The 23,752-nt window shown below is 39.7% G+C and overlaps 1 protein-coding gene across 1 annotated transcript in view; it reads left to right on the forward strand.

Moving 5' to 3' along the window:
* LOC129775919 (transient receptor potential protein) overlaps positions 1-18,821 on the forward strand; it is a 35,856-nt gene extending 17,035 nt beyond the window's left edge. Inside the window, exons 2-15 of the mRNA XM_055781184.1 lie at positions 1,436-1,580; positions 1,652-1,747; positions 1,811-1,953; positions 2,293-2,494; positions 7,533-7,706; positions 7,775-8,009; positions 8,075-8,227; positions 8,287-8,432; positions 8,492-9,052; positions 9,119-9,283; positions 9,346-9,568; positions 17,375-17,546; positions 17,608-17,953; positions 18,018-18,821. Coding sequence (XP_055637159.1) covers positions 1,436-1,580; positions 1,652-1,747; positions 1,811-1,953; positions 2,293-2,494; positions 7,533-7,706; positions 7,775-8,009; positions 8,075-8,227; positions 8,287-8,432; positions 8,492-9,052; positions 9,119-9,283; positions 9,346-9,568; positions 17,375-17,546; positions 17,608-17,953; positions 18,018-18,647 — 3,391 coding nt within the window. The 3' untranslated portion in view covers positions 18,648-18,821. The remainder of the gene's footprint in view (positions 1-1,435; positions 1,581-1,651; positions 1,748-1,810; positions 1,954-2,292; positions 2,495-7,532; positions 7,707-7,774; positions 8,010-8,074; positions 8,228-8,286; positions 8,433-8,491; positions 9,053-9,118; positions 9,284-9,345; positions 9,569-17,374; positions 17,547-17,607; positions 17,954-18,017) is intronic.
* Positions 18,822-23,752: the final 4,931 nt, after the last annotated feature.

The raw sequence follows: 23,752 nt of genomic DNA on the forward strand, positions 1-23,752 counted from the left end.
TATTTTGCCAACGAATGTATTTATTACCAAAAGATACGATTTGTTTTGTAAACAATTTTTTTTTTTCACGAGCAATGGCCGAACAGCAATTTTGACATTGCGGTCCACCTATAGTATAATGCCTTGGATCGGAGTACGCACGAAAATTTGATTGTGCGATAATTGACAAAGAGAAACAAAAAAAAAGTTCGGTACACCCAAACTAGCGTTGGCTGAAAACTTTTCATCTTTGCCAGAAATGATGCCATTTCGTGTGCTGGAGGGTCAAATGCGCAAATGATGAGCTGTTTTAAAAGCTTAAAAATGGTTTTGTATGTATGCGAGCAGTCATCTCTTTCTGTTTTATTTTCTCATTTTATTTGGGATTGTGTAAAAAAAAGTCCATACGACATCAATGGGGATCGAACCAAGGCCGCCTGGAATGCAAAGCTATTTCACACGACCACGCTATCCATATAGCTGATAGTGCTGTTATCAAGAAGCGTGATAATATTACACCTCATCATAACATGAAGTTGGAAAGTGTTTTCTAAGAGGATAAAGAAGAACATGAACGAGAATATATCTTTCTCTGTCTGGGCCGTGTATTTGGCAAACTATACGAAAAGCTTTCATATGCTTCCATTTGAATGTGTCTCCTATTTCGCTCGCTCGCTTAATGTAATAAATCGAGATGAGATACGATAACATGTGCTAAAAATTAACTTTGGGTGTAGAAGCTGACGAATTCGAATGAAGCAAGGGGGAACAATGTAACCACACCAATACAATTCAATGTGGCTGTTGGCTTACACTATTGCATACAATTCGTACGGCCACATTTCCGCAGCCAATGTCACCGCCGTGCAACGCCCGAATCGTATGCAAACATGTTGTTTGTTGCTCTTCCCCAGCGCAAACAGCGAGTAAAGTCTAAAAAACATACCTACTTTATTCGTTACATTGTTTACTTGTTTAACTAGCCTCACTGTTTCTATTTTAAGCAAAAAAAAAGCTGAATAAATTTCCCATCAAATGGAATAAACTAAAACATATATCGCAATAACGATTTTGCAAAATATGCATTTGAAATACAAAATACAAAATTTTTTTTACATGCCACATTTTCAATTTCAGAGGGTGATACCCCCCCCCCCCCTATATAGGAATCAAAGACGTAGTTCTTCGCCGAAACAAATTGGTAGCGCATTTTTTATAACATTTGGAAGGCTTATCAACCATTGATATCAAAAGATATAAGATTGAATTGTGGGTAATTCTGTAACTGTTCTGTGACCTCACATCCCTAATTTCTCCAACCAGACCTGAATTCATTCGTAATACTAGTTACGCGGGATGTTTATTGTATTTAACTAAGTATAATAATGACCAGCATTTAATGTAACTCACATTTTTGTGAAATAACTATATCAAATACCTCTTCTCTGCCTTGCAGAATTATCCACGAGAACCGTGATACACCGGAAGAGTTCGACATAAACTGTGTGGATCCGCTCAATCGTTCGGCCCTGATCGCGGCCATCGAGAATGAGAATATCGAACTGATCAACTTACTGCTGGCAGAAGGAATTCGAGTACAGGTAAAATCGCACAGGTTTCTTCTTGTGAAAACGTTCGCTTCACTATGCATTACCCTCCCCCTTTTTGACAGGATGCATTACTGCATGCCATCAACGAGGAATATGTGGAGGCGGTCGAAACTCTACTGGTATGGGAGGAAGAAAATCACGTCCCGGGTCAGCCTTACGTAGGTTTGATTTGAGCAGAAGAATTACGAATGCTACAAATGTATATATCTTCATATTGACAGAGTTGGGAAGCTGTCGACCGCTCATCGTCTTCGTTCACAGCCGATATAACGCCACTTATACTCGCAGCCCATAGGAACAATTACGAGATTTTGAAGATTCTCTTGGATCGAGGTGCAACCCTGCCTATGCCACACGATGTTCGGTAAGTGAGGTGCCTCGAAGCTGCGTCCCTTTGGGTGAAACTAACCACACATCCCCCGGGGAGGGTGTTATGAATGAAAACGCATCACGTAAATGGGTTGATGTAACCATAATTTGCAGAAACACGCAGCAATCGCATAATTAATAACTCTACGTGCTAGTTCTTGAAGTTCATCCGATAACATTGCAGTGCCAAAAGAGGAGGACGAATCAACTGAATGAATCGTTAAATAATTTAAAATGCCAGATCACGACTGGCTGCGATTACCCTGCCCACTACACTTACCGCACCAGCTTCCTTCAACTAAAGTATATTGTAATTTTGTGTTTGATTTCACAGCTGCGGATGCGATGAGTGTGTTACATCCAGCGAGCAGGATTCCCTGCGTCACTCGCAGTCACGTATCAACGCCTACAAAGCACTATCATCCAGCTCGTTGATAGCCCTCAGCTCGAAGGATCCAATCGCAACCGCCTTCCATCTGTCCTGGGAGCTGCGGCGGCTCAGTCGCACTGAGTCCGAGTTTCGGGCCGAATATGCGGTAAGATGGGGACGGGTTATGTGCTATACATTGTAACCGGGAAATTGTGTATTTTCATCCGACTATTTATTGGAAAACTTCTCACTGGTGAGAAATTGCACCTATTCCATGCCGAATTAACCTTAGGGTGGAAGGTGGAAGCTAGCCACAATGGCGCTCATTTCTTTCATCTCCCTCCCTCAACTCTCGCCCGAAAATCAATGATTTTGCGAAACAGTGTGAAGAAAATGATCATTTGCACACACTGCTCACCAAGTAATATTAACCAAAATCTAATCGATTACTCACCAAATATTAAATTTTCATCTGCCGTCGCAATGTATAGTGAAAAACATCGTAAAACTCGAGCTAGTGCTCTGAAAGTTAACTTTTCATTTTTCAATTCTCCGCAATGGTTTTGTTTGTATTGGTGAAAACATCTTTATTTTTCCGACACTGATGCCAGACAACATCATTGAAACAGATTTAAAAACCATTGAATAAAATGTTATTCCTGAGTCATAGCGTTTCATGTCATGAAAATCAATAGAATAAAATTGTGTTGATATACAATTATTATTTAACGTTTAATGGGTCTATAATGTAAGTTTTAGCAACTTCAACATTGGTTAGGCAAATTGTATTGCAGAGCTCGGAACACTGCCACGGCTGCCTATGCTTTCAAAAACAGTAAACTTAAAAGTATTACATTCAATCAAAATGCCTCGGCCAACTAAGAGAAGGGTTAAGGCTCTCCAACGTGAATATGTGAAAACAATACGACCAACGAAGGAAAATATTGAGGAATTATCGAGTTACTATGCGGAAGAACTTGTTAATGTTAAAAGAGCCCAATTCGCATGTGTTATAAATTTGCTCATGTTACGCTCGCGTATAATCAGAATTTTACTTCATATGCAAATGAACCTTCTATATATATTTATGTTTACAATTGTTCATCGGAACATATCGTTCATACATTCAACTTCAGTATTGCATTGTTATTTTTTTCAAATGTATTCAAAGACTCGTGTCAATGAAGCGCCACACAGTCTGATAAGTGAATTGATCTATTTACATGTGCTTTGCTCTTCTCTCACAGACACTATTACCCCATTTTTACACGTGGGTTTACCTATACTACTACAATGGCCGGCTTCCACCTTCACCTCATTTCAGCCTCATTTCTATCAAAAATATATAAAAAATATCAAATGTGGGGTGTCGAAATATAGTTTCTTCTAATATTCAGTACACTTTTTGAGCAATTTTTCAACAGTGTAAATAAGTTCTTTTCTTGAATGGCACTAACGTTCCCAGTGGAAGTTTTGCCTTCTCAACATAAGTATTACTTGCGTCATTTTTGTTAGTAGTACCTAATTGAGATTTCTATGCCGGATAACATGCCTTGAATGTATTCTGGAGTGGCAAGCTCTAGAATTCGCGTGATCACAGTGCAAGTCGGAAGAATTACTTTTGACGAAAAAAACCCCGGCCAGAACGGTAATCGAACCCGAACCCCCGGCATGATAATGTGGGACGCTTACCACTCGATCCCGGGAGCACCGTGTAAATAAGTTAAAAAGCAAGTTAAACAAGTCAATACCTAGATCCCAGAAATCCTAGATAGTTTAATGATTTAAAAAAAAAATGCCGAAAAATAATACATTTCCAGATGAACCAGCTTTTAAGTTATGATTTTTAAAGAGAAAGGTAACTGTTGTAAATATCTCTCGTGATAGATTAGCTGCTATTAGAATCGCTCATACGATAATGAAAATTTCGGGTAGACATCGATGAATATACAAAATTTAAAATAAACGAAGAGAGGACAGCGAACGACTAACTCGGCGTGGAATTTGTAAGAATAGTGATGAACACGACTATCTAACAGTACAGCGTTTTATTCTCTTGCGATAATCTAATTTGCGATGATTTTTCGAATGTTACCGAGAAAATAGTATATGAGTTAATTTTATTTTCGAGATTAATGCGTTGTTTAATAAAAATCAACACCACTGGGAGTATTAACTATGAATGTTCAATATTTTCCTCCTAATCTCGGAGCCATCGTAAAATTACCTATTGTTCTTCTTCATCAATTAGAATCATTAGAAACAAATCAGCCATTCCATTCCAAACCGATATAGTGGTTCTCAGAGTTTCGTGAAAAGTGGTAATTTTGTTCTTTTTCGCAAAATAATAGACCCGTATTTTTTATTTTTTCATTAGGGTGCCCATTTCCATTTTAGGGTGGTCTGAAAAATCGACTTTTCCCCTTTTGTCCAAAACTGCCTTTTGTTTTTTTTTCGGCGAATTGTTGAATTGGAAACTTCGGCGAATGCCGAAGTAGTCGTCTTACTCGAAGCGAAACAACTGAGAGGAAGGTCGATTTTCATGTTTGGTCTTCGAAAATATTGGATTCTGGTTCTTTATGCGCTCGCTACTCTCATGGCCATAGCTCAATAGGTTCTGTTCAGCAGTGTTCGGCTTTGCTCATTGTTGAGCGCTATTGCTCAGGCTGGACCAGCATATCTGAGTATCGATGAAGATAGCTAGAGTCGCCTCTTACAGTTACTGTTTCAGGCATTATTCGGAATGATCATGGCTATCTACGTTGTGGCTTTTGCCGCCTTTTCATAGGTATAGTTGACATGACTTCCGAAGTTAAGACGGTCGTCTATTATCACCCCAATAACTTTTGTTCCCATTTAGAGACAATGCTGTGATCCCCAACGATGATTTCCACTCGTTGTACAGCTCTACAGTTGCTGACAAGTACGATTTCAGTTTTGTGATGCGCTATTACCAGTTTTCCCTCGTACTGTCATCTCTCTATTGTTTTCATCGAATAATTATCACCTGCAAACCCAACGATGTTGACGTTCTTCGGCAACTTTAGCGTTAGCACTCCATCGTATATTACCAAACAGTTCCAAAGAGTTGGGCCCAGGATGGAACCTTGTGGGACACTTGCAGTTATATTGAACTTCTTCCCAACTGGCACAATATTTAGAACACGTTTTTTATGTCCACTTTTACGACGGCGCAGAATTAATTGCCACGTCGTTTTTGGTTCAGCGCTATCTCGGCTATTCCAATTACGCACAGGATAGCTTCTACAATAGATATTCCCTTCCGGAACCCGAACTGCAACTTTGAGAGCCCACGTTCTCTCTCTCTCTCTGTTCACTTCGTCGGTCTGTTTAGTATTATTCTCTCCAGAAGCTTACCAAGTATATTAAGAACAAAAATAGGAATGTAAGGTGACGACTCTCCTGCTATTTTTCCTGGCTTCGGTAGTAGTATGAGCCATAGGGGGAGGAGAGGCACATAGCACGAGAACTTATCAAGCAAATGGAGCCAAATTTAGCATGTGGAGATTCTAGGGGGCAAGAAATGTTTTCATGGTGGTTCGACACTACTCTCTCCTCTCTAAAGTAGGGCTGCCATACAAATGAAACACAAATTTATGAACAATTCAGGAACTAATCAAGCAAACGGAACCAAATTTGGCATCTGGAGGTTTGTGGGGACAAAAAATGGTAGTTCGACACAGCTCCCTTCTCTCTAAGCAAACTTTTGGTAAACTCTGAAGAAAAATGGGAAAATTTAGTAAATTTAATTCCCATATGTTCTACAATTACAAAGTGACAAGCGTTGTTGATCCATTTGATGTTTGCGCTAACTCAATTGATCTTTGTTCGAAAGTGGAAAGTGGTTCGAAGGCGAAAAACGCACTTCTATATCTAATAACTATTTTAAAAAAACGGATCGCCAAATGGTAGGCGCCAAATTCGAGGAAGGTTTTTCTAATAACTAATACTAATTAACTAATTATTAGCTAATAACTAATTAGAAAAAAGTTTCGGGGACCATGAAAAGGTTTAATGGTTCAAAGGTGGAGCTATTTATTTATCTTATCTGTACAGACTGAATGACAAAAAAAACCAACAAATCTTGTTGCATCAGAACAGAGCCGATGTTGCCGTTGTTGTTTCGGGCACAGAAAGATTCTGAGAATTTTCCTCAGAGGAGATGCAATACTTATACGCTAGCGACAGCTTACTTACTATGCAAGGGTGGATTTCACTTCTCAAATATTTCCTTTTCGCTATCCCCCTTCATTGTTTTTATTCTAGCGACTGCATAAGTTGCCCGTTATTGACAGCTCTGTTCGGGAAAGCACACAATGGACAGAACAAATGTATGGGGAAATGGGAATGCTTCCAATTTTTATCAATTCAAACCATATACAGACACTATGGGATTGTAATGTATAGCATATCAAACAAATAATAAAAAATAAAAAAAATCCGTTTCGATTGGTATGCAAATCGTTAAAATTCGTTCGCAGCAAAAATTATTATTATTAGTTATATATAAAAGTTATTAACGTTAACTTTATTTCATAAAAACATGACCTGTTTTCTGATTTGGCACCCTCAATGGCACGTATTCCTACGTCAAAAATCCGTTTTGGGCGGGACGAAGTTTGCCGAGTCAGCTAGTTTCAAAATAAAATCCTTTAAAACTTACTTGTATACTCAATTATAGTTGTCTAAGAGACTTGATCCTATTTTTTTATTGTTCGACACTCAAGTTTAGGATAGTGTTTGGGATGTATCTATACATTGAACATTGAAAACTACACGTTCTAAGTGTCCATCAACGCTACAAAGTTTTCACTTCATTCTGGATTATGCGTCTAAAAAAATATCCATTTCTCGATACACTTATCAATTTCCTGCAGAAACAGCGAAGAGATATTCTACCTATTCGTGGGCTGAGAATTCAAGAAAATAATGGCTAGTGAATTCAATGGATTTGCCAATACATCCTGATTCAATTCTTGTAACGTTTTATTGACAAAAGTCTGAACATTGTGAAGTATCAGATTTATTTCTTTGTCTTTTGGACTTTGGGTTTCTTCGGTTTAAATTGAATGAAGCTATTTATTTCATCGAGAGGAAGAAGCGTGCAATAGGGAACTATTTAGATGTACAAGAACAGCCATTTCAACTAATTACTAATACGGTTTGTACAACTCTATTAACAGTCTATGCGTCTCACCGTCCAAGAGTTCGCCATGTCCCTGCTTGATCACGCCCGAACATCCAACGAACTGGAAATTATGCTAAACTTCAACCCTGGCTCAACGGACAACTGGGAACCCGGAGAGCGACAAACGCTCGATCGTTTGAAGCTGGCGCTCAAATTCAAGCAGAAGCTGGTAAGCTAATCCCGTTGCTATTTGTGAACATAGCGTACAAGAACAATAATTAATCCTCCCTCCACCAGTTCGTAGCCCATCCGAATGTCCAGCAGCTGCTGGCCGCCATCTGGTACGAGGGTCTGCCCGGATTCCGCCGCAAGTCCCCCGTCGGCCAGATCGTGCAGGTGGCCAAGCTGGGCGCCATGTTTCCGGTGTACAGCATGATCTACATGACGGCGCCCAACTCCGAGATGGGTCGGTTTATGAAGAAACCGTTCGTCAAATTTATCGTGCACTCGGCGAGTTATGCGTTTTTCCTGAGTAAGTTTGGGACTGTGACTGTGGCTGCGGAATGAGGTTTAATTCAAGTGTTTGAATTGTTTTAGTGCTATTGGGCGCTGCTTCGCAGCGTATCGAATACTTGGTTATGGAGTGGTTTGGACCGGATTGGTTGCAGGAGATATTGAAGGAATGGAAGCGCAAGGAACGTGGATCGTTTCCGGGGATGTTCGAATGCATGGTTATGTTGTATATAATAAGTAATATGAGTTGATGATAATGATAAGAAAAATTCCCACGTAATAGAGCTGTTTTATAGGTTTGATATGGCATGAAATGAAGTCACTTTGGAACGACGGATTGCTCGATTATATCGCTGATCTGTGGAATATAGTGGATTTCATTTCCAACTCGTTCTACATAGCCTGGATCAGTTTGCGCTTCACGTCCTGGTACACAGTTTGGGTAGGTCGAGCGGGTATTGTTCTTAAGCGTTCACTACATCAAAATATTTACATCCACAGCGTGATGCCAACGCTGGTCTGAATCCGTGGTATCCTCGAGAGCAATGGGACCCGTTCGACCCGATGCTGCTATCGGAAGGTGCCTTCGCCGCCGGAATGATATTTTCCTTCCTCAAACTTGTGCACATATTTTCGATCAATCCACATCTGGGACCACTGCAAGTATCGCTCGGTCGAATGATTATCGATATCATTAAATTTTTCTTCATATACACATTGGTTCTGTTCGCGTTCGGATGTGGATTGAACCAGTTGCTCTGGTATTACGCCGTGTTAGAGAAAAACAAATGCTACCATTTGCCGTCGGGACTTCCGGATTTCGACAATAACGAGAAGGCTTGTACGATTTGGCGCCGTTTTGCGAATCTTTTCGAAACGTCCCAATCGCTGTTTTGGGCTTCGTTCGGTTTGGTGGATTTGCTGGCTTTTGAGCTGAGCGGAATCAAAAGTTTCACCCGCTTCTGGGCTTTGCTAATGTTTGGGTCGTACAGTGTGATAAACATTATCGTGTTGCTCAACATGTTGATTGCCATGATGAGCAACAGTTATCAGATAATCTCGGTAAAATTGAATCACACACAGCAGCAAGAATCGCGTGCGAGTTGATAAGCTGATTTCCATTTCTAGGAACGTTCGGATAGTGAATGGAAATTCGCTCGCTCTCGCCTGTGGATGAGTTATTTCGAGGATGGTGACACCCTTCCGCCCCCTTTCAATCTCGTGCCTTCGGTGAAAAACTTTTACAAAATTTTCAACTGTGACAAAGCCAAGCGCTCGACAACAAGTATAATCGTAAGTTTTTGCCTCTGGCGTTTGGGCTTTCCAGTGTTCTTCTAACGAATACTCCTTCGCAGAAACGAAACCGGGAAAAGGCCCAGAAGCGTCACGAAAACGTTATGAAATTATTGGTGCGAAGATATGTTACGGCCGAGCAGCGAAAGAGGGACGACTTTGGCATCACTGAGGACGATGTTATGGAGATTCGGCAGGACATTAGCTCTTTGCGATACGAACTCATCGATATTCTGCACCAAAATGGAATGAAAACACCTCGCGTTAAGCCGACCGATGCGTCAAGTATGCATCTGAAGGGGTTTCATACAGCCATTCCATGGCAAACCGTTAGAGTGGTTCTAAGATTTTGGTGAAAATTAGTTATTTTGCTAATTATTGCAAAATATTAGGCCTGTATTTTTTGTTTTCATTAGGGTACCCATATCAATTTCAGGGTGATTAAAAAAATATAAGTTTTCCCGTTTTTCCATATTTTTAAAGTTTTTTTTACAAATCCAAAAACATAGAGGTTTTTTTTCGGCGTTGACATGTTTTCAGTTTTCGTTCAATATTCCTATGCGTCTAGAATTCAATTTTTCGCAAGTTTGATATTTGGACGTAGTACTACGTCATTAAGGGTACCAAATCAGAAAACAGGTCACGTTTCATGAAATAAAGTTATCGTTAATAACTACATGCTAAACGTTGCAATCCCTGCATCCCTGCATAAATGGTTTGAATTGATGAAAACTTGGAACATTTCCTCTTCTCATACATTTGTTCTGCTCATATGTGAGCCTTCCTACCCGTACCGACAATAACGAGTAACTTATGTAGTCGCGATAATATAGACAACGAAGGGGAATATTTGCTAAGGTATAAATAGAGGATCACTGCTGAGGTAAACTTTCAGTCTCGTTATATACTCGACAGGGCTCGGCAAAGTCATATCCATCGGTCTTTGCATTTAATTGGAAATAAGTTTTTGCTTCTCCCAGCAGTTCTCCGTCAACATGAATCAACCATCATTCGGGTCCTCTTGTCGCTCCGTGCTCGTTTCGTTCTTCACCGTCAAATGGACTTCATGGCAAATTGAAGTAACTCCCCCGGCTGAACTCGTTTCTCTCTCTCATGTATCCTTTATGCATGTATCAACATAAATGGAATACAGTACATGTACCGATGGTATATAGTACATGTACCGATGTTTGAGTTTACGGTGAGTAAACAATGGAGCCATTAATTCATAAATGGTGTAACTACTTCTTTGCATCAGAAATCAAGTTTTCGTTTCACTTTATGTGGATAATATTGTGGCCTTATTCTCGATAGGAGTCGTCGGGTGCGGATGTGTTTCTTAGCTCCGCGTTTGTGTTTTTTTTCGTTTGGCATATTTTACCGTGTTTCGGCTCAATTCGCTATTGGGAATAGTTTGTCAATGAAAGATATTGTTTGGCTTGAGCGAAGTTCTTAAAACGCGTGAAATAGTGTTTTTGTTATAAGATTTTTCGGATCTTTGCAGTCACACGGAAAGTGATCGTTTGTGAAGGTTTTGCGGTTGCAAGTTTTGCTCGTTTCCCGCATCGTTTTTCAACTCTCTCGTGTATTGTGTGCGTATGTGAGAGACTCTAGCGCATGATCTCTCCAGCAGACATCGAGGGAGGAATCATAACTAGCAGGACGATAATCTCACCATGTTGAGAAACGTCAACATTCCAGATAAATTATTTTAAGATATTTTAATGTGTTGTTGTAGTTGTTATATTCATGATTCGAAATTTCGACAATCGATCCGAAAACTTGCCGAAATGTATTTCGCATACAGAGAGTCTCTCAGTGTTGTAAGAGGGAGTGAATGTGTCAGTCATAATAAGCTGCGGCTGTGTGAGAATGTGGCCGTATGAGTCGTATACGGTCGTGAGATTTTAGCTGCACAGAATTGTATTAGTGTGGGTGCATTGCTTTCCCTCGCTTGTTTCGGACTCGTATGCATCGGGCTAGCAGAGAGGTTTGTTTCTTTTCGCCAGTTGTGCAGTCAAGTTTTCGTTACAGCTCGGATCCACTGTTACCGTAGCTTTGAGCGCTATTATATTGGATTTGAGTGTACGGTAACTGGTGAGGGGAGTCAGGCTATTTTGTACACTCGATGCGTGGGGGCGAGGGGACAGGGGGGGCCGCACCGGTACAGTTCTGTGTAACTGTTTATTTATCGCGATTACATACGATTCGACTGCATTTTCGCACTCATGGTTACCTTCTCAGGTTTCCCAAAGATAACTCTTCGTCATAGTGATTGGAATTTGAGAAAGAGTATGCGTGATGAACAATTGAATATACCGTAGGATCGATTTATTTGTAAGGAGTTTCTTCGGTTGCCTTCTTAGGTTTCCTAAAAACAACTCTCTGTCGTCGTGATTGAAGTTCGACAAAAACACGCGCGATTAATAATATAGTATATAGCCGGTCTAATTATTTTACAGGGTTTCCTTTTCAGGATATCAAAAGATAATCTCCGCATTGTATAGTGACATATAAGATCATCGAAATTTCGTTTCGTCGATTGCCCGATATTTCGCGTTCACATAATCACATCACTTACCTCAGTGAATCCCGATTTTTACCTCTCCCCACTAACAACTATCCCTCCCATGGTGTTCGATAGGGAACCACGCTATAGAGGCGACCCTTCTGGCCTTCGGGCGGCGAATACCATACTAACATTCCTTCACTTCCCCTAGTGACTGTAAGGACGTGTGCGGCGTCGTTATTGACCATTCAAAGCTCGAATCATCGAAAATTACACAACGAGAATGATTTGCTAGTCCCGAGCATCATTCTGTGTGTTCTTTGTGCAATTTGGTTGGTTCAGGTCAATCACGGAGAGCAACTACGAATTGTACAGTCTACCGGAGCTCAAGCTCAAGCTCACTTTATATAGATAATACTGTGTATGCGAGCAACAAGATTCATGTCAGGGTGGAATAGTAGTGATGGATTGAAGTTAGATTGAGGCAGATTTGTATTCATTCGTGACGTCAATTAGAATAAACATTTGCTAAAATAGTTTATCGATCATTCTCGCTCTCAACGCTCGTCAATTCATTTCTAGTCAATTCAACTCATGTTGACGGCGAAAGTCGAAGCGAAGCGACTGAGAGGACTGTTGGATCCTGATACTCGAAGCAATGAACATCGTTTGTTTCCCCTTGTTTCACGTGATCATATGTCTTCTTTTCCCCTTGATCTGTGGACCTAATTACCAAATTACTCACTCACTGATGTCTCTGGCATTGGCATGAACTGGTTCTTGGGGTACTGGACTGTAGTCTTTTAGTCTTTCTTCACAACTAAGGATTCCGGTGTTTAAATGAAAACACTCAATGTATAATAACAACACTGTCTATTTACAATGCTATGCTACATTACAATATTTATTACACAAATTACAATAACATTTATTGGACTTATACCACACAATAATATTTACAATCATGGCAATTTTTTCCTCGGTGGTTGGGGACATAATAATTTTTATAACATAAACGGGTTTTAGACTTCCACAACACATTATACATTCACACAATTCCATTTCGCTCTCCTGAACCGTTGTTTTTGTTGTTTACTAGAAGGTAGGTATTCACAGATTGCGAGGGGTCTGACCACAACGATACCTTCTAGTAACGAACAACAATCATCGCATCAAACTGATGCCATGGCGTTAAGGTTCAGAGCTACTCAATTATGTAAGAAGAAAAACTATAAAAGGGTTATATCTGTGATATAACCGCAAGGTAGACGTAGAACTACCGCCAGTTTCCAACAGTTTCGAAAATAAAGAATGAAAATCGACTATCCTCTTAGTCGCTTCGCTTAGACTAGGACTACATCAGCATTCGCCGTCAGCATGACTTGAATTGACTAAAAATGAATTGACGAGTGTTAAGAGCGAGGATGACTGATGAACTATTCTAGCAAATGATTATTCTCATTGACGTGACGATACGTCTTCATAGTTCCCTGCATCAGCAAAGCATTATACGTTCCATTCCATAGCGTTGGATCCAAAATTGAACCCTGTGGAATACCGGCTAATTCATTGAACGACTTCTTTCCCTTGTCTGTGTCATATCTCATAACTCGGTTCTGGAAGTAGCTTTTTTGGATCCTACACACACAGTTTGATACCGTCAATCTGTGCAACGCTTCGGCGATAACTTCCCCGGTGGCACTGTTGAAGGCGTTTTTCCTACGTCGACCGTTATCACCGCACAATATCGATTACGACGTGGAAATCGATATTGTGCGTTTTGCTTCAACACTTATTCAGCTGTTTCAGCGACTGACAGGATGGCATGTACCGTTGATTTTTTTTAAGAAACCGAACTGTATATTCGAGAATCCGTGTTCGCTTTCTGTGTACCTCTACAACCTGTTGAAAATGAGCTTCTCTGGCAGTTCTCCGAGGGTATTAAGGAGACAAATGGGTCTATATGAACTCTCCTCTGTTAGCACCCTCTCGACGTGTTCTTCGTCATAACAATATGGCGTTGCTAGTCGAATCATGCTTCGGGGAGAGCCCTTCTCCGATATACTTCAAATTTTCCGGGCAAATTACACGGGGCTTCGATGGACCTCTGATTTTGGCCATCACTATCGTATGCGCTGTTCCCCAAGTGTTCGCATCGGAATATTCGCTCGATTTAAGTCCTGAGCCATTTCATTCTAATACTTGGTTCGAAGACAGTTCGAGTGAAGGGAGTTTATCGTTTTGTTCAACCCATAAACTGGACAGCATTCGTGTTTCCGGCATTCGTTGGCTACGTCACATGCTCCCACTATAATATTTGTAAGCTTGCTGGCACTCAAGTTATCAAGTGAGCGTTCCTCTCGGATTGCTTCAAATAAGAGATTCTTGTCGAATTCCACCGACTTCCAACATCGACAACCTGTTCTCATTCCTCATCTTCTTGATGGACTTTGACTACCAACGACACAGTGAATTGCTTTGTGGTCGCTGTGGGTATAGTCTTCACACACCCTCCAGTTAATGTTTTACATTAACATAGAAGAACTACAGAAGGTAACATCGATAATAGACTCTCGATCATCCTTGCGGAAGGTACTAGTGGACCCTTCGTTGACCAGTCTTACGTTCAGCTTTACCAGAACTTCAAGCAGGCTAAAAGCCCTCGCGTTACAAAGTCTATTTTCCCACCCCACTGTCCAAGCATTAAAGTCCCCGTTATCGTTTCCTTTATCTGAAGGTGCTTGGTACCAGTGTTGCCACATTTCCATCTGTTCCAGAAGGAGTAAAAATCTTTTTCATCTGTACTTTTTATCCAAAATAATCTGTACCATCGACAATATTCATTATAGAGAAAAATATGTTCTATTAGTATGAAATGAATACTCATTTATTTACTGCAAAATACTCTAGGTGGGTTGTATCTTTGATATAACCGCAAGGTGGACGTAGAACTGCCGTTGGCTTAGTAATAATTTTGTTTGAAGTTGCATCAGAATCAATCCACAATGAATGAATGAATGGATATTTTGAGAATTTTCTGGACGTTCTCCTTGTAAGTGTGTGTATGTGTAGATAAATAAAAGTATTGAATTATAATTGATACAGGGGAATACATGAACTTCGACTCTTTTAAACTGGCTAGTGGTCTTGAAAAGGATCGATGAGTGGCTTTGTAGAAGCTACTGAAGATGATAGATACATGATTAATTTTTATTCTCGTGAATTCAATACATGAGATTTGTGTCTTTATTGTCAGTATCATTCTCTACTTTCAGACATTTACGGCTGTCACAGACGATTTTATATTTGTTCCACCACCACCATTATATATCTTTGTGAACGTATAAAATAAGCAATCCTTACTTGCGATTCAGTACACAAACTCTCTGCAAACCAACTATGTACGGAACTCATGTGAACTTCAGCACCAATCTACTCAAAGCTTTCTTGAATATCCGGCGAAGAATTATTTACGTTCAAATGAGGAATCGATTGATTCCTGGAAATAACCAGTGCAAATTCCCCGTCCTCTCCCCGCCAATTGGAATCATCTATCGATTGCGGCATTGGTGAACATTTAATATTGACACTGCTTCTTACATCAAACAATGCGGTTACTTTGACTCAGTGAAATATTCTCTACCCCATATCAAAATTTGTATCCAATTATCATCGATATCAGAATAAAACGGGCTATGTTCGTCGGCAGAAATGGATTTGGGAGTAGTGCTAAGCGTGACCATTCTCCAGTCATTTCGCAATTACAACTAAATGGCTTTCCGAGCGGGTGCCAGCTTATATACAGATTTGTGTGAATTCAATTTGCATTTCTGTAGCAAAACTCCACCAAGGATAACAGTTACGTTAATAGAGACCGGCGAAATTAACAGAAAGAGCTTGTGTTGACAAGAGCGCAAAACGGGGAGACGTGCATGTGTGTTCGGTCATTTCAATCAATCAATATATGGCTGTGTGTGCGTACGTGCGTTCTCCATAAGCTATGCCACACAATTATTTGGGAAATCATCAAGCTAGACCATCGCGAATGTCGTACTGGCATGTTATGAGTGACTTAGGTTCACGTGCCAGAGCAAAATTGTCTTCAACAAGGATGACATCTGTGATAATCTTGAGCTAATTGAAGCGATACAACTCTTTTCGAGGTTGATAAGTTTAACAGAAAGAGTTTACTTAATTTATTTAGTCACCAAGAAAAAAAACTTGACGTTCTTGAAGTTCGTATGTGATTTGGTTTCGCTTGCCAGTAGCAAAACTTTGTTCACTAACTATGGCAGCCCGCTAATCTCGAGTATAAAAAAAGTAATGCAACTATTTTCAACGCCAGTTATATTAACAGAAAGCGTTTCTTTCGAGAATAACACAAAATGGTGGGAAGTGTTTATATATTTAGTCGCGTCCAGCCTCCAGTGTATGGCTCTGTGTGAATGCTATGTAGAACGCTTGTTTGGTGCTGGTTGGTCTGCATTATACGAACGATGTTTAGAGGTGCGAGTATTGCCATGATTGTTGTTTCCATGCTTTTCCAAAGATATACTGATGTAGTTAAAAGATGTGGAATGATGGTACTGGTGCAACAAATATATAATCGCCTGTAGCCGGGTGTATTTTTTTTTATCTTCGCTTATTTTTCGTCGGCCTATTTCCGCCACTTTAGTGCCAATCACCGACATCAGGGAGGCGACTCCACCTGTTCCTACCTATCAGACTCAACAACTCATGAGCCGGGCCAACTTCTTTTACTTCCGCTCCGAAGGAAGACGTAACCAGAGATTTTTCGCCTCAGAAAATCCCAACGACGCCAGCTGGGATTGAACCCATAGCCGGGTGTATGTCGAATGCGAAAAAGGCCACCGAAATAGCGTTCGACATACATGTTCAATCCATTAACATGAAGAATCAAATGGCGACATATGAGCAGCTTATGTATTATTCTGTGAGGGCAGGAATGTATCATTAATAAATTATCGTCAACTGATCCTACAAAAAAAAAAACACTTCAAAGCGACTAAACCAGTCGCATGTTTTCTAAAATCTCGCAGCATTCCAAGTTATATCCAAAAGAATTGAATAAAATAACATTCCAAGCATTCCAAGTTATATCCAAAGGAATTTAAAAAAAACAGCGTAGTTGTACGTCAGCAACAACAAAAAACAATGTTTTCTAAAACTTCGCCGTATTCCAAGTTATATCCAAATGAATTGAATAAAATAACAGCGTAGTTGTACGTCAGCAATACCGTCAACAACAATTTTCAAAAAGGCTAATATAACTTTAAACTAATTAATTTGATATTTCGATCATCTGAATCGGTCCATTTGTTCAAAAGTTATGAATTTTTGAAAAAAAAATCATGTTTGGAGAAAGAGGAAAAAATTATTTTTCAGACCACCCTGAAATGGGCACCCTAATGAAGAAATAAAAAAAACGGGTCTAATATTTTGCGATAAGGAACAAAACAACAAATTTTCACGAAAATCTGAGAACCACTATATCGGTTTGGCATGAAATGGCTGCATATTTCTTATTCGCTAATTGATTTTTTTGTTGATTCTATATCCAGTCGCTGGTAAAAAGGGTCGCGTCATGGAGCGTCGTATTCTGAAGGATTTCCAGATAGGCTTTGTTGAGGGTATCCTGAATGAGACGTTCAAGAATGCCACAGACAAGCCTGCAGCCGATGTGTTCAGCACTATCGCAAAGGCAATCGGTGGGCGTACCAGTGGCAAGAAGAAGTATCCCAAATTGATACCTCCATCTTACCAAAGATATAATGAATGTTATCCCCTCCTGCAGGAAGCCCGAAGACTGGAACGCCATCGTCCGCAAGAACACCATGGTTCGTGATCCTATTGGAAACTCTTCAGAGGCTGTTATGCGTCGTAATCAGCAGAGTTTACGCAAGCGAATCATCGAGGGCTCGCAGCAAGGTCTGGCGATGGACACCCAGAAATTGATCGAGTTCAACCCGAAGCTGTCCGAGGTGACACCGGTAACTCGTGTTGCGTACGTCAAGTTCATGACAAGCAAGCTGAAGAAGGACTTCCGCGAAGGAGAAGCGGATGAGGCGGTTGTCGAGAACGAACGCCCACCGGGGATCAAACCTTCGCTGAAGAAAATAATTAGAGAGAAGATTATTGTTGTAAGTTCCCACAAATAAATATTTAGTTACATATAATCCAGGGATTCCTCACGTTTCTTTTCAGCCAAATGAAGCCAATAACAAAGCGTCGGCCAATATCAAACAGAATGATATTCCGCTGAAGGAAGCGGCGCCTGCTCCAACCCAGGTGAGAATTCAACCTCCCGTGGGAACCGCTAATACCGCCTTCAAGGAGGAGAGAGATGACAACAGGATTGACCTCTCCAAGGTCCGTGTGCGTTCTCCCATCCTGGAGGATCCTAACGAGGAGATGAGTGGTTCGGATGGAGAACGGTGCCTTTCGCCCACCAAGAGTGACATTCCCGACCGTCCCAACTCTCCGATCCCATCCATAAGCCCACCGCTGGAGAAGGAAACCGACGCAGGAAAACCCAGCAGTGACGAAGTGAGCAAAGCGGGTTCCATCAAAGTCAAAGATCCCGTCGTCCCGGAGGAGAAACCGAAGACCCAAGCGAGTCTCAAGAAAGACACCCTTTCTCCAACCGCCTCGACCAAATCCGAATCGTCGCGGTCTCCATCGCCGAGTCCCGCGGCTCCCAAAACGCCCGCCAAACGCTTGGAAGCACCGGCGGCCAGCACCACCGACGATAACCTGTCGCGTTCTCCCTCGCCGGCGATATCCGACAAGGGCAAATCGAAAATCACCGGCAAAACGATCGGTGGATGGATGTAGTTTCATTTGCACCATCATTCGATAGAATATTTGCTTTGATTTGGGAAGCTTCCCTCACTCTCTTTCACTGTAGAACTAATTAGCGGGAAAAGCTTACGCAATTTGGATGTTAATTATTTCGTGCCCTATTGTGAGTAATAGAAAGGTTTAATTTGAATTCCATTGAAAGACGAATCAATGTGTTGTGCTGGTGTCTTTTCCTTTCAAAATGATGACCGGTCCTGAGTGAGTTTTGTTGTTCTTCCGGTTTAAGCTTAGGTGATAGTGCAGCAAAATTTGACGGATAGCATACAATTTCCTTTCGACATTCAAAACCAGGTTATTACTAAAGTAACATAAAGGAATAACATAATAAATTGGTAATTAAATTAAATTAGTCAATTTAGGAGATTATTATTCTCAATCACATCAATTTGTCTCGATATCATCACTAGAATCAGTTTTTGAGGTCCTGATTCTTAATGTGCCACAAACAATGACTAATTATTGTTGAATTTCGTTGTAAGATCAAGCAATGCCTAACCAGAGGTTTATGATATTTCTACTATTTTTAAAGCCCATCATAAATGTCTGCTGTATCGATCCACGAACATCTTAAAACTCGCACCATCCAACCTAATCTGCGTCTGCAGAATATTTCACCCAAAATTAGCGCGACAGTTTCTCCCCACCCACGCACAGGGCAAAACTCTCGTCCGTCCGCGCCCTTCACCTGCTTTATCTCATCCTCGCAAACTCCAATAATGCGCACACTTATCTTGTAATTTTTCCTTCGCTACGTGCTATCATTCGATTTGATGTTTGTTTGATTAATCCTGGCTTGAACCATAAATACCAGCAATTTGTTACATTAAGGCGCATTTTTCCCCCCGCATCTTCACGCTGTGCATTGATTCGCACACCGTAGTGCGATGCAGTTGGATTATTATGCCGGAATCTGCAACAACTAGCCGACCGGATCGTCGCCGACATGGAGTGAAAATTGATCGTAAAACATTTATTTTAATGAAAGTCTCACCCCGAAAAAGATGTTCTCTTCGATGGATGGGGATGCGTAGAGTAACCGGTCTGGGTTTGCATCGGTTCTGCATATTTATAGTCTTCAGAAGCCCCATGGTGGGTAGATAAAGCAGTCTACCAGCGGCAGTTCGTTTAATTCAAAGGTTCATTCAAAAGCTGGATTTTGAAATCATCTGCATTCCCTTTGAAGATTTTGCGAAGTCTAAAATTTCAGGTGATGTTTGAAATGCTCTAGCTTTGTTAGAAATAAACACATGAAGAATGAGTATAAATAATTTTGAAGCTTCTTTCAAGTTTTAAAATATTTTACGAACAATTTTATATCTGGGTGTGTAGATGAAATCAAAGTATTGCAATATGTGATCGTCTGGAAAAAAGGGGGCTTAGGGTAAATTTTGAATTTTTTTTTTGCGATTCGGGACCAGAAACTCCTTAAGAATCGATTGAGACCCATCCGAGGTTCCTAAGTTGAATATTCAGCCCGTGAGATGGTTTTTTGTACAAGGTCAATTCAAAAAGTTTTTCAAAAAAAGTAACAAAACAATTTATAATATTTTTTTTCTGCGAGTTTTTTTGTGCTCAAACTAGTTCACTAGTATGACAACATATCACAGAAGAGATTTCAACCAACACGACACCTTAAAAACAGATGTTTTCGCAGTGTAAACTTTAAACGCGTTTTTCTCGGAAACTTGTTTTTTACCCTAAGCCCCCTTTCTTCCCGGACGATCACATATGAAGAAGTTTTTCCAAACTACGTAAACAGCCATTCCATGCCCAACCGATATACTGGTTCTCAGATTTTCGTGAAAAGTGGTAAGATACACCGGGACAAGTTAAAATACGGGGTAAGTTAAACCGGAAGCCATAACTTTTACTAGGAATGATGGATTGACGTAAATAAAATATATATAGAAAACATTCACCCCTATTCTGTATTTCGATCGATTCGAAATATTTCGAACGGTTTGATAAAACTCCATTCTGTATTCCGTTCGAGTTGTTTGTGCATTTCGTTCGATTTGTTTCTCTTGGAACATTGGATGGGCGAAACGTTCGAAATAGGGAATGCGAAATTAAAACTCGAACGAAATAACGGTTTCGAACGAAATGGAAATCCGTCGGAATACAGAATAGGGCTGATTATCTTTCAACCCATATCATGACAGCCAAAACCAGAACAATGGAATGCCTTAAAGTGAAGGTGAAAGGAAGCCACAATCATTTCTTTCATCTCCCTCCATCACCCCTCGCCAGAAAATCAATAATTTTGCGAAACAGTGTGAAGAAAATGATCGTTTCGCACACTTCCTATCAAGTAATACCAACCAAACTCTAATCGATTACTCACAAGATATTAAATGGTCATTTACCTTCGCAGTGTATAGTGAAAAACGTCGGAAAACTCGAGCTAGTGCTCTGAAAGTAAAATTTTCATTTTTCAAATTTCTGCGATTGTTTTGTTTGTATTGGTGAAAGCATCGTTATTTTTTCGACACTAATGCCAGACAACATCATCGGAACAGCTATAAACACCACTCAATAAAATGTTATTCCTGAGTCATAGCGTTTCATGTCATGGAAATCAATAAAATAAAATTGTGTTGATTTCAATACAATTATTGTTTTTACGTTTAATGGGTCTATATTGTAAGTTGTAGCAACTTTAACATTGATTAAGAAAATTGTATTGCAGAGCTCGGAACACTGTCACGGCTGCCTCTGCTGTCAAAAATAGTAAACGGAAAAGTATTACATTTAATCAAAAAGCTCGGCCAACGAAGAGAAGGGTTAAGGCTCTCCAATGTGAATATGAGAAAACAATACGATCAACGAAGGAAAATATTAAGGAATTATCAACTTCGAGTTACTGTGCGAAAGCAGTTGTTAATACCAAAACAGTCCCAATTCGCATGTGTTATAAATTTGCTCATGTTACGCTAAGATATAATCAGAATTTTACTTCATATGCAAATACAACATCTATATATACATATGTTCATCGGAGCACATCATTCATACATTTTACTTCAGTATTGAATTATTATTTTTCCAAATGTATTCTATGACTCGTGTCAGTGAAGCGCCACACAGTCTAATAAGTGAATTGATTTATTTACGTATAAAAATCAAAACAGACGAAACAAATTGCTCTTCTCTCATAAACACTATTGCCCCATTTTCACACGTGGTTTTACCTATACTACTACAATGGCTTCCTTCCACCTTCACCTTAACGCAATCCATGTCTTCATTTACTTTTCCTTGTTCCGTGAAATTAAAACAAACATTTTTACGCGCTGACTCAATCGGCCCGAAAACATTCCTTTTTTTTTAAATATCGCCAGAATTGCACGTCAGGTTATCAAATAGGGAAAATCAAGTGGAGTGGTTTTGGAAACTAAATTGAAAAATAGTAGAGCTCGAAGCATTTTAACTCACCCCATGATTTTTCAACCCTGGGGTAAGTTGGAACCAGTGAAATTCGACTAGTTTTTGAACATTGCTGCAGATGCCGGACGTTATTTGTCGGGGATTGCTGTATGAATGAATGATGGTAAAATCTAAAAATGAGATTCATTCATATTTCGTGCCTCAGTATGTTTTACATAATTTTTTGAATACTCAGACATGATATAAGTCATATTTGTTAATTTTGCAACTAGGGGTCGTTCAAATATTACGTAACGCAATTTTACAATTTTACTATTTTATACTCTCTCTTCCCCACATAACATGTAACAAATGATCATTTGCATAAAAATGGTTAGACTCATTTGGATTTATTTCTAAATAGATTGCACAAGGCATCCCATCCTCCCTTCCTCAGTGTGTTACGTAATATATGAACATTTGAATGATCCCGTAAACTTCATTAGTGGCCGTTTTGAGCGGATCTACTCTGACATGAAATCATCTAAAATGGTATTCTTAATGTTATTGTTTCATATATTGATTCTCAATATGTTGTGTCCTTATTGAGTATATTAGACTACTCCCCTACATCTCACGTGTACCAAAACACTTTTTTCCAAATGTTTATATGTAGTTTCTTTAATTTAGTGTTTCATAAAATACTTGTATATAGTTCGAGAAGCAACACCGCACAATAAACTCATGATAGTTCCGCGTTTCAACTTATCCCGCTTTACGGGACAACGGGAAACAATGCATATGAAAACTAAACATTTTAAAAATTGCAATTTTTCGAAACATCCTATATTTTTCATCGAAAGTCATCTGTCATACTTTGCATATGCTGCAAACAGATTTCAATTTAGTGATTTAGTGATTTTTAAGATAACTTTCAAGTTGAACTTCGAAAAAATCATTTCACCTTGCCCCTGTGTACCTTAGTTTTGTTCTTTTTTGCAGAACATTAGACCCGTATTTTCTTATTTCTTCATTATCGTGACCATTCCCATGGTGGTCCAAAAAAATCAACTTTTTCCTCTTTTTCCAAAAACATCTTTTTTTCAAAAATTCATAACTTTTGAAGTATTCAACAGATTCAGATGATCAATACATAAAACTAAAGGTAATAAACTAGTCTTCTTCAAAAAAATATTACACTTGCAAAAAAAATCGTATTTTGATGCAGGATTACGTCTTTCGGGAACATATTGGGGTACAAATTGAAAATTGAAAATCGAGCAAATCGTGAAAAATGTCCAATTTCAAACGCTTATTGCGCAGTCATTTCATGATGGATTGATGAAATTTTCGCGTCAATCGTTTTCGGCACTCCATAACAATTTTTTCTATTGAAGAAAATAATATATGTCATGAAACTAACTATCGAACAATTGAAAAATATCAACCCCAAGCCTAACGGAAATACCCACTTCTGATTGGTCGAAATTGACGACACATACGGCGGGTCCCTAACAGGGACATCAAAATCAAGCTGCCTGGGGAAAATCGACATTGCAAATACATGAAAGTATGGGGGACTTTTGTTACTACCGAAATGTGTTCTCTAACAGAGACATCAAAACCAAGGTGCCCGGGGGAATTCAGCATTGAAAATATATGAAAGTCGGGGGCATTTTTATATTGCAAGTAAGGTGGGTGATATGATTAAT

Source organism: Toxorhynchites rutilus, chromosome 1 (assembly GCF_029784135.1).
Source record: "Toxorhynchites rutilus septentrionalis strain SRP chromosome 1, ASM2978413v1, whole genome shotgun sequence".
In the NCBI taxonomy this organism is placed as follows: domain Eukaryota; kingdom Metazoa; phylum Arthropoda; class Insecta; order Diptera; family Culicidae; genus Toxorhynchites; species Toxorhynchites rutilus.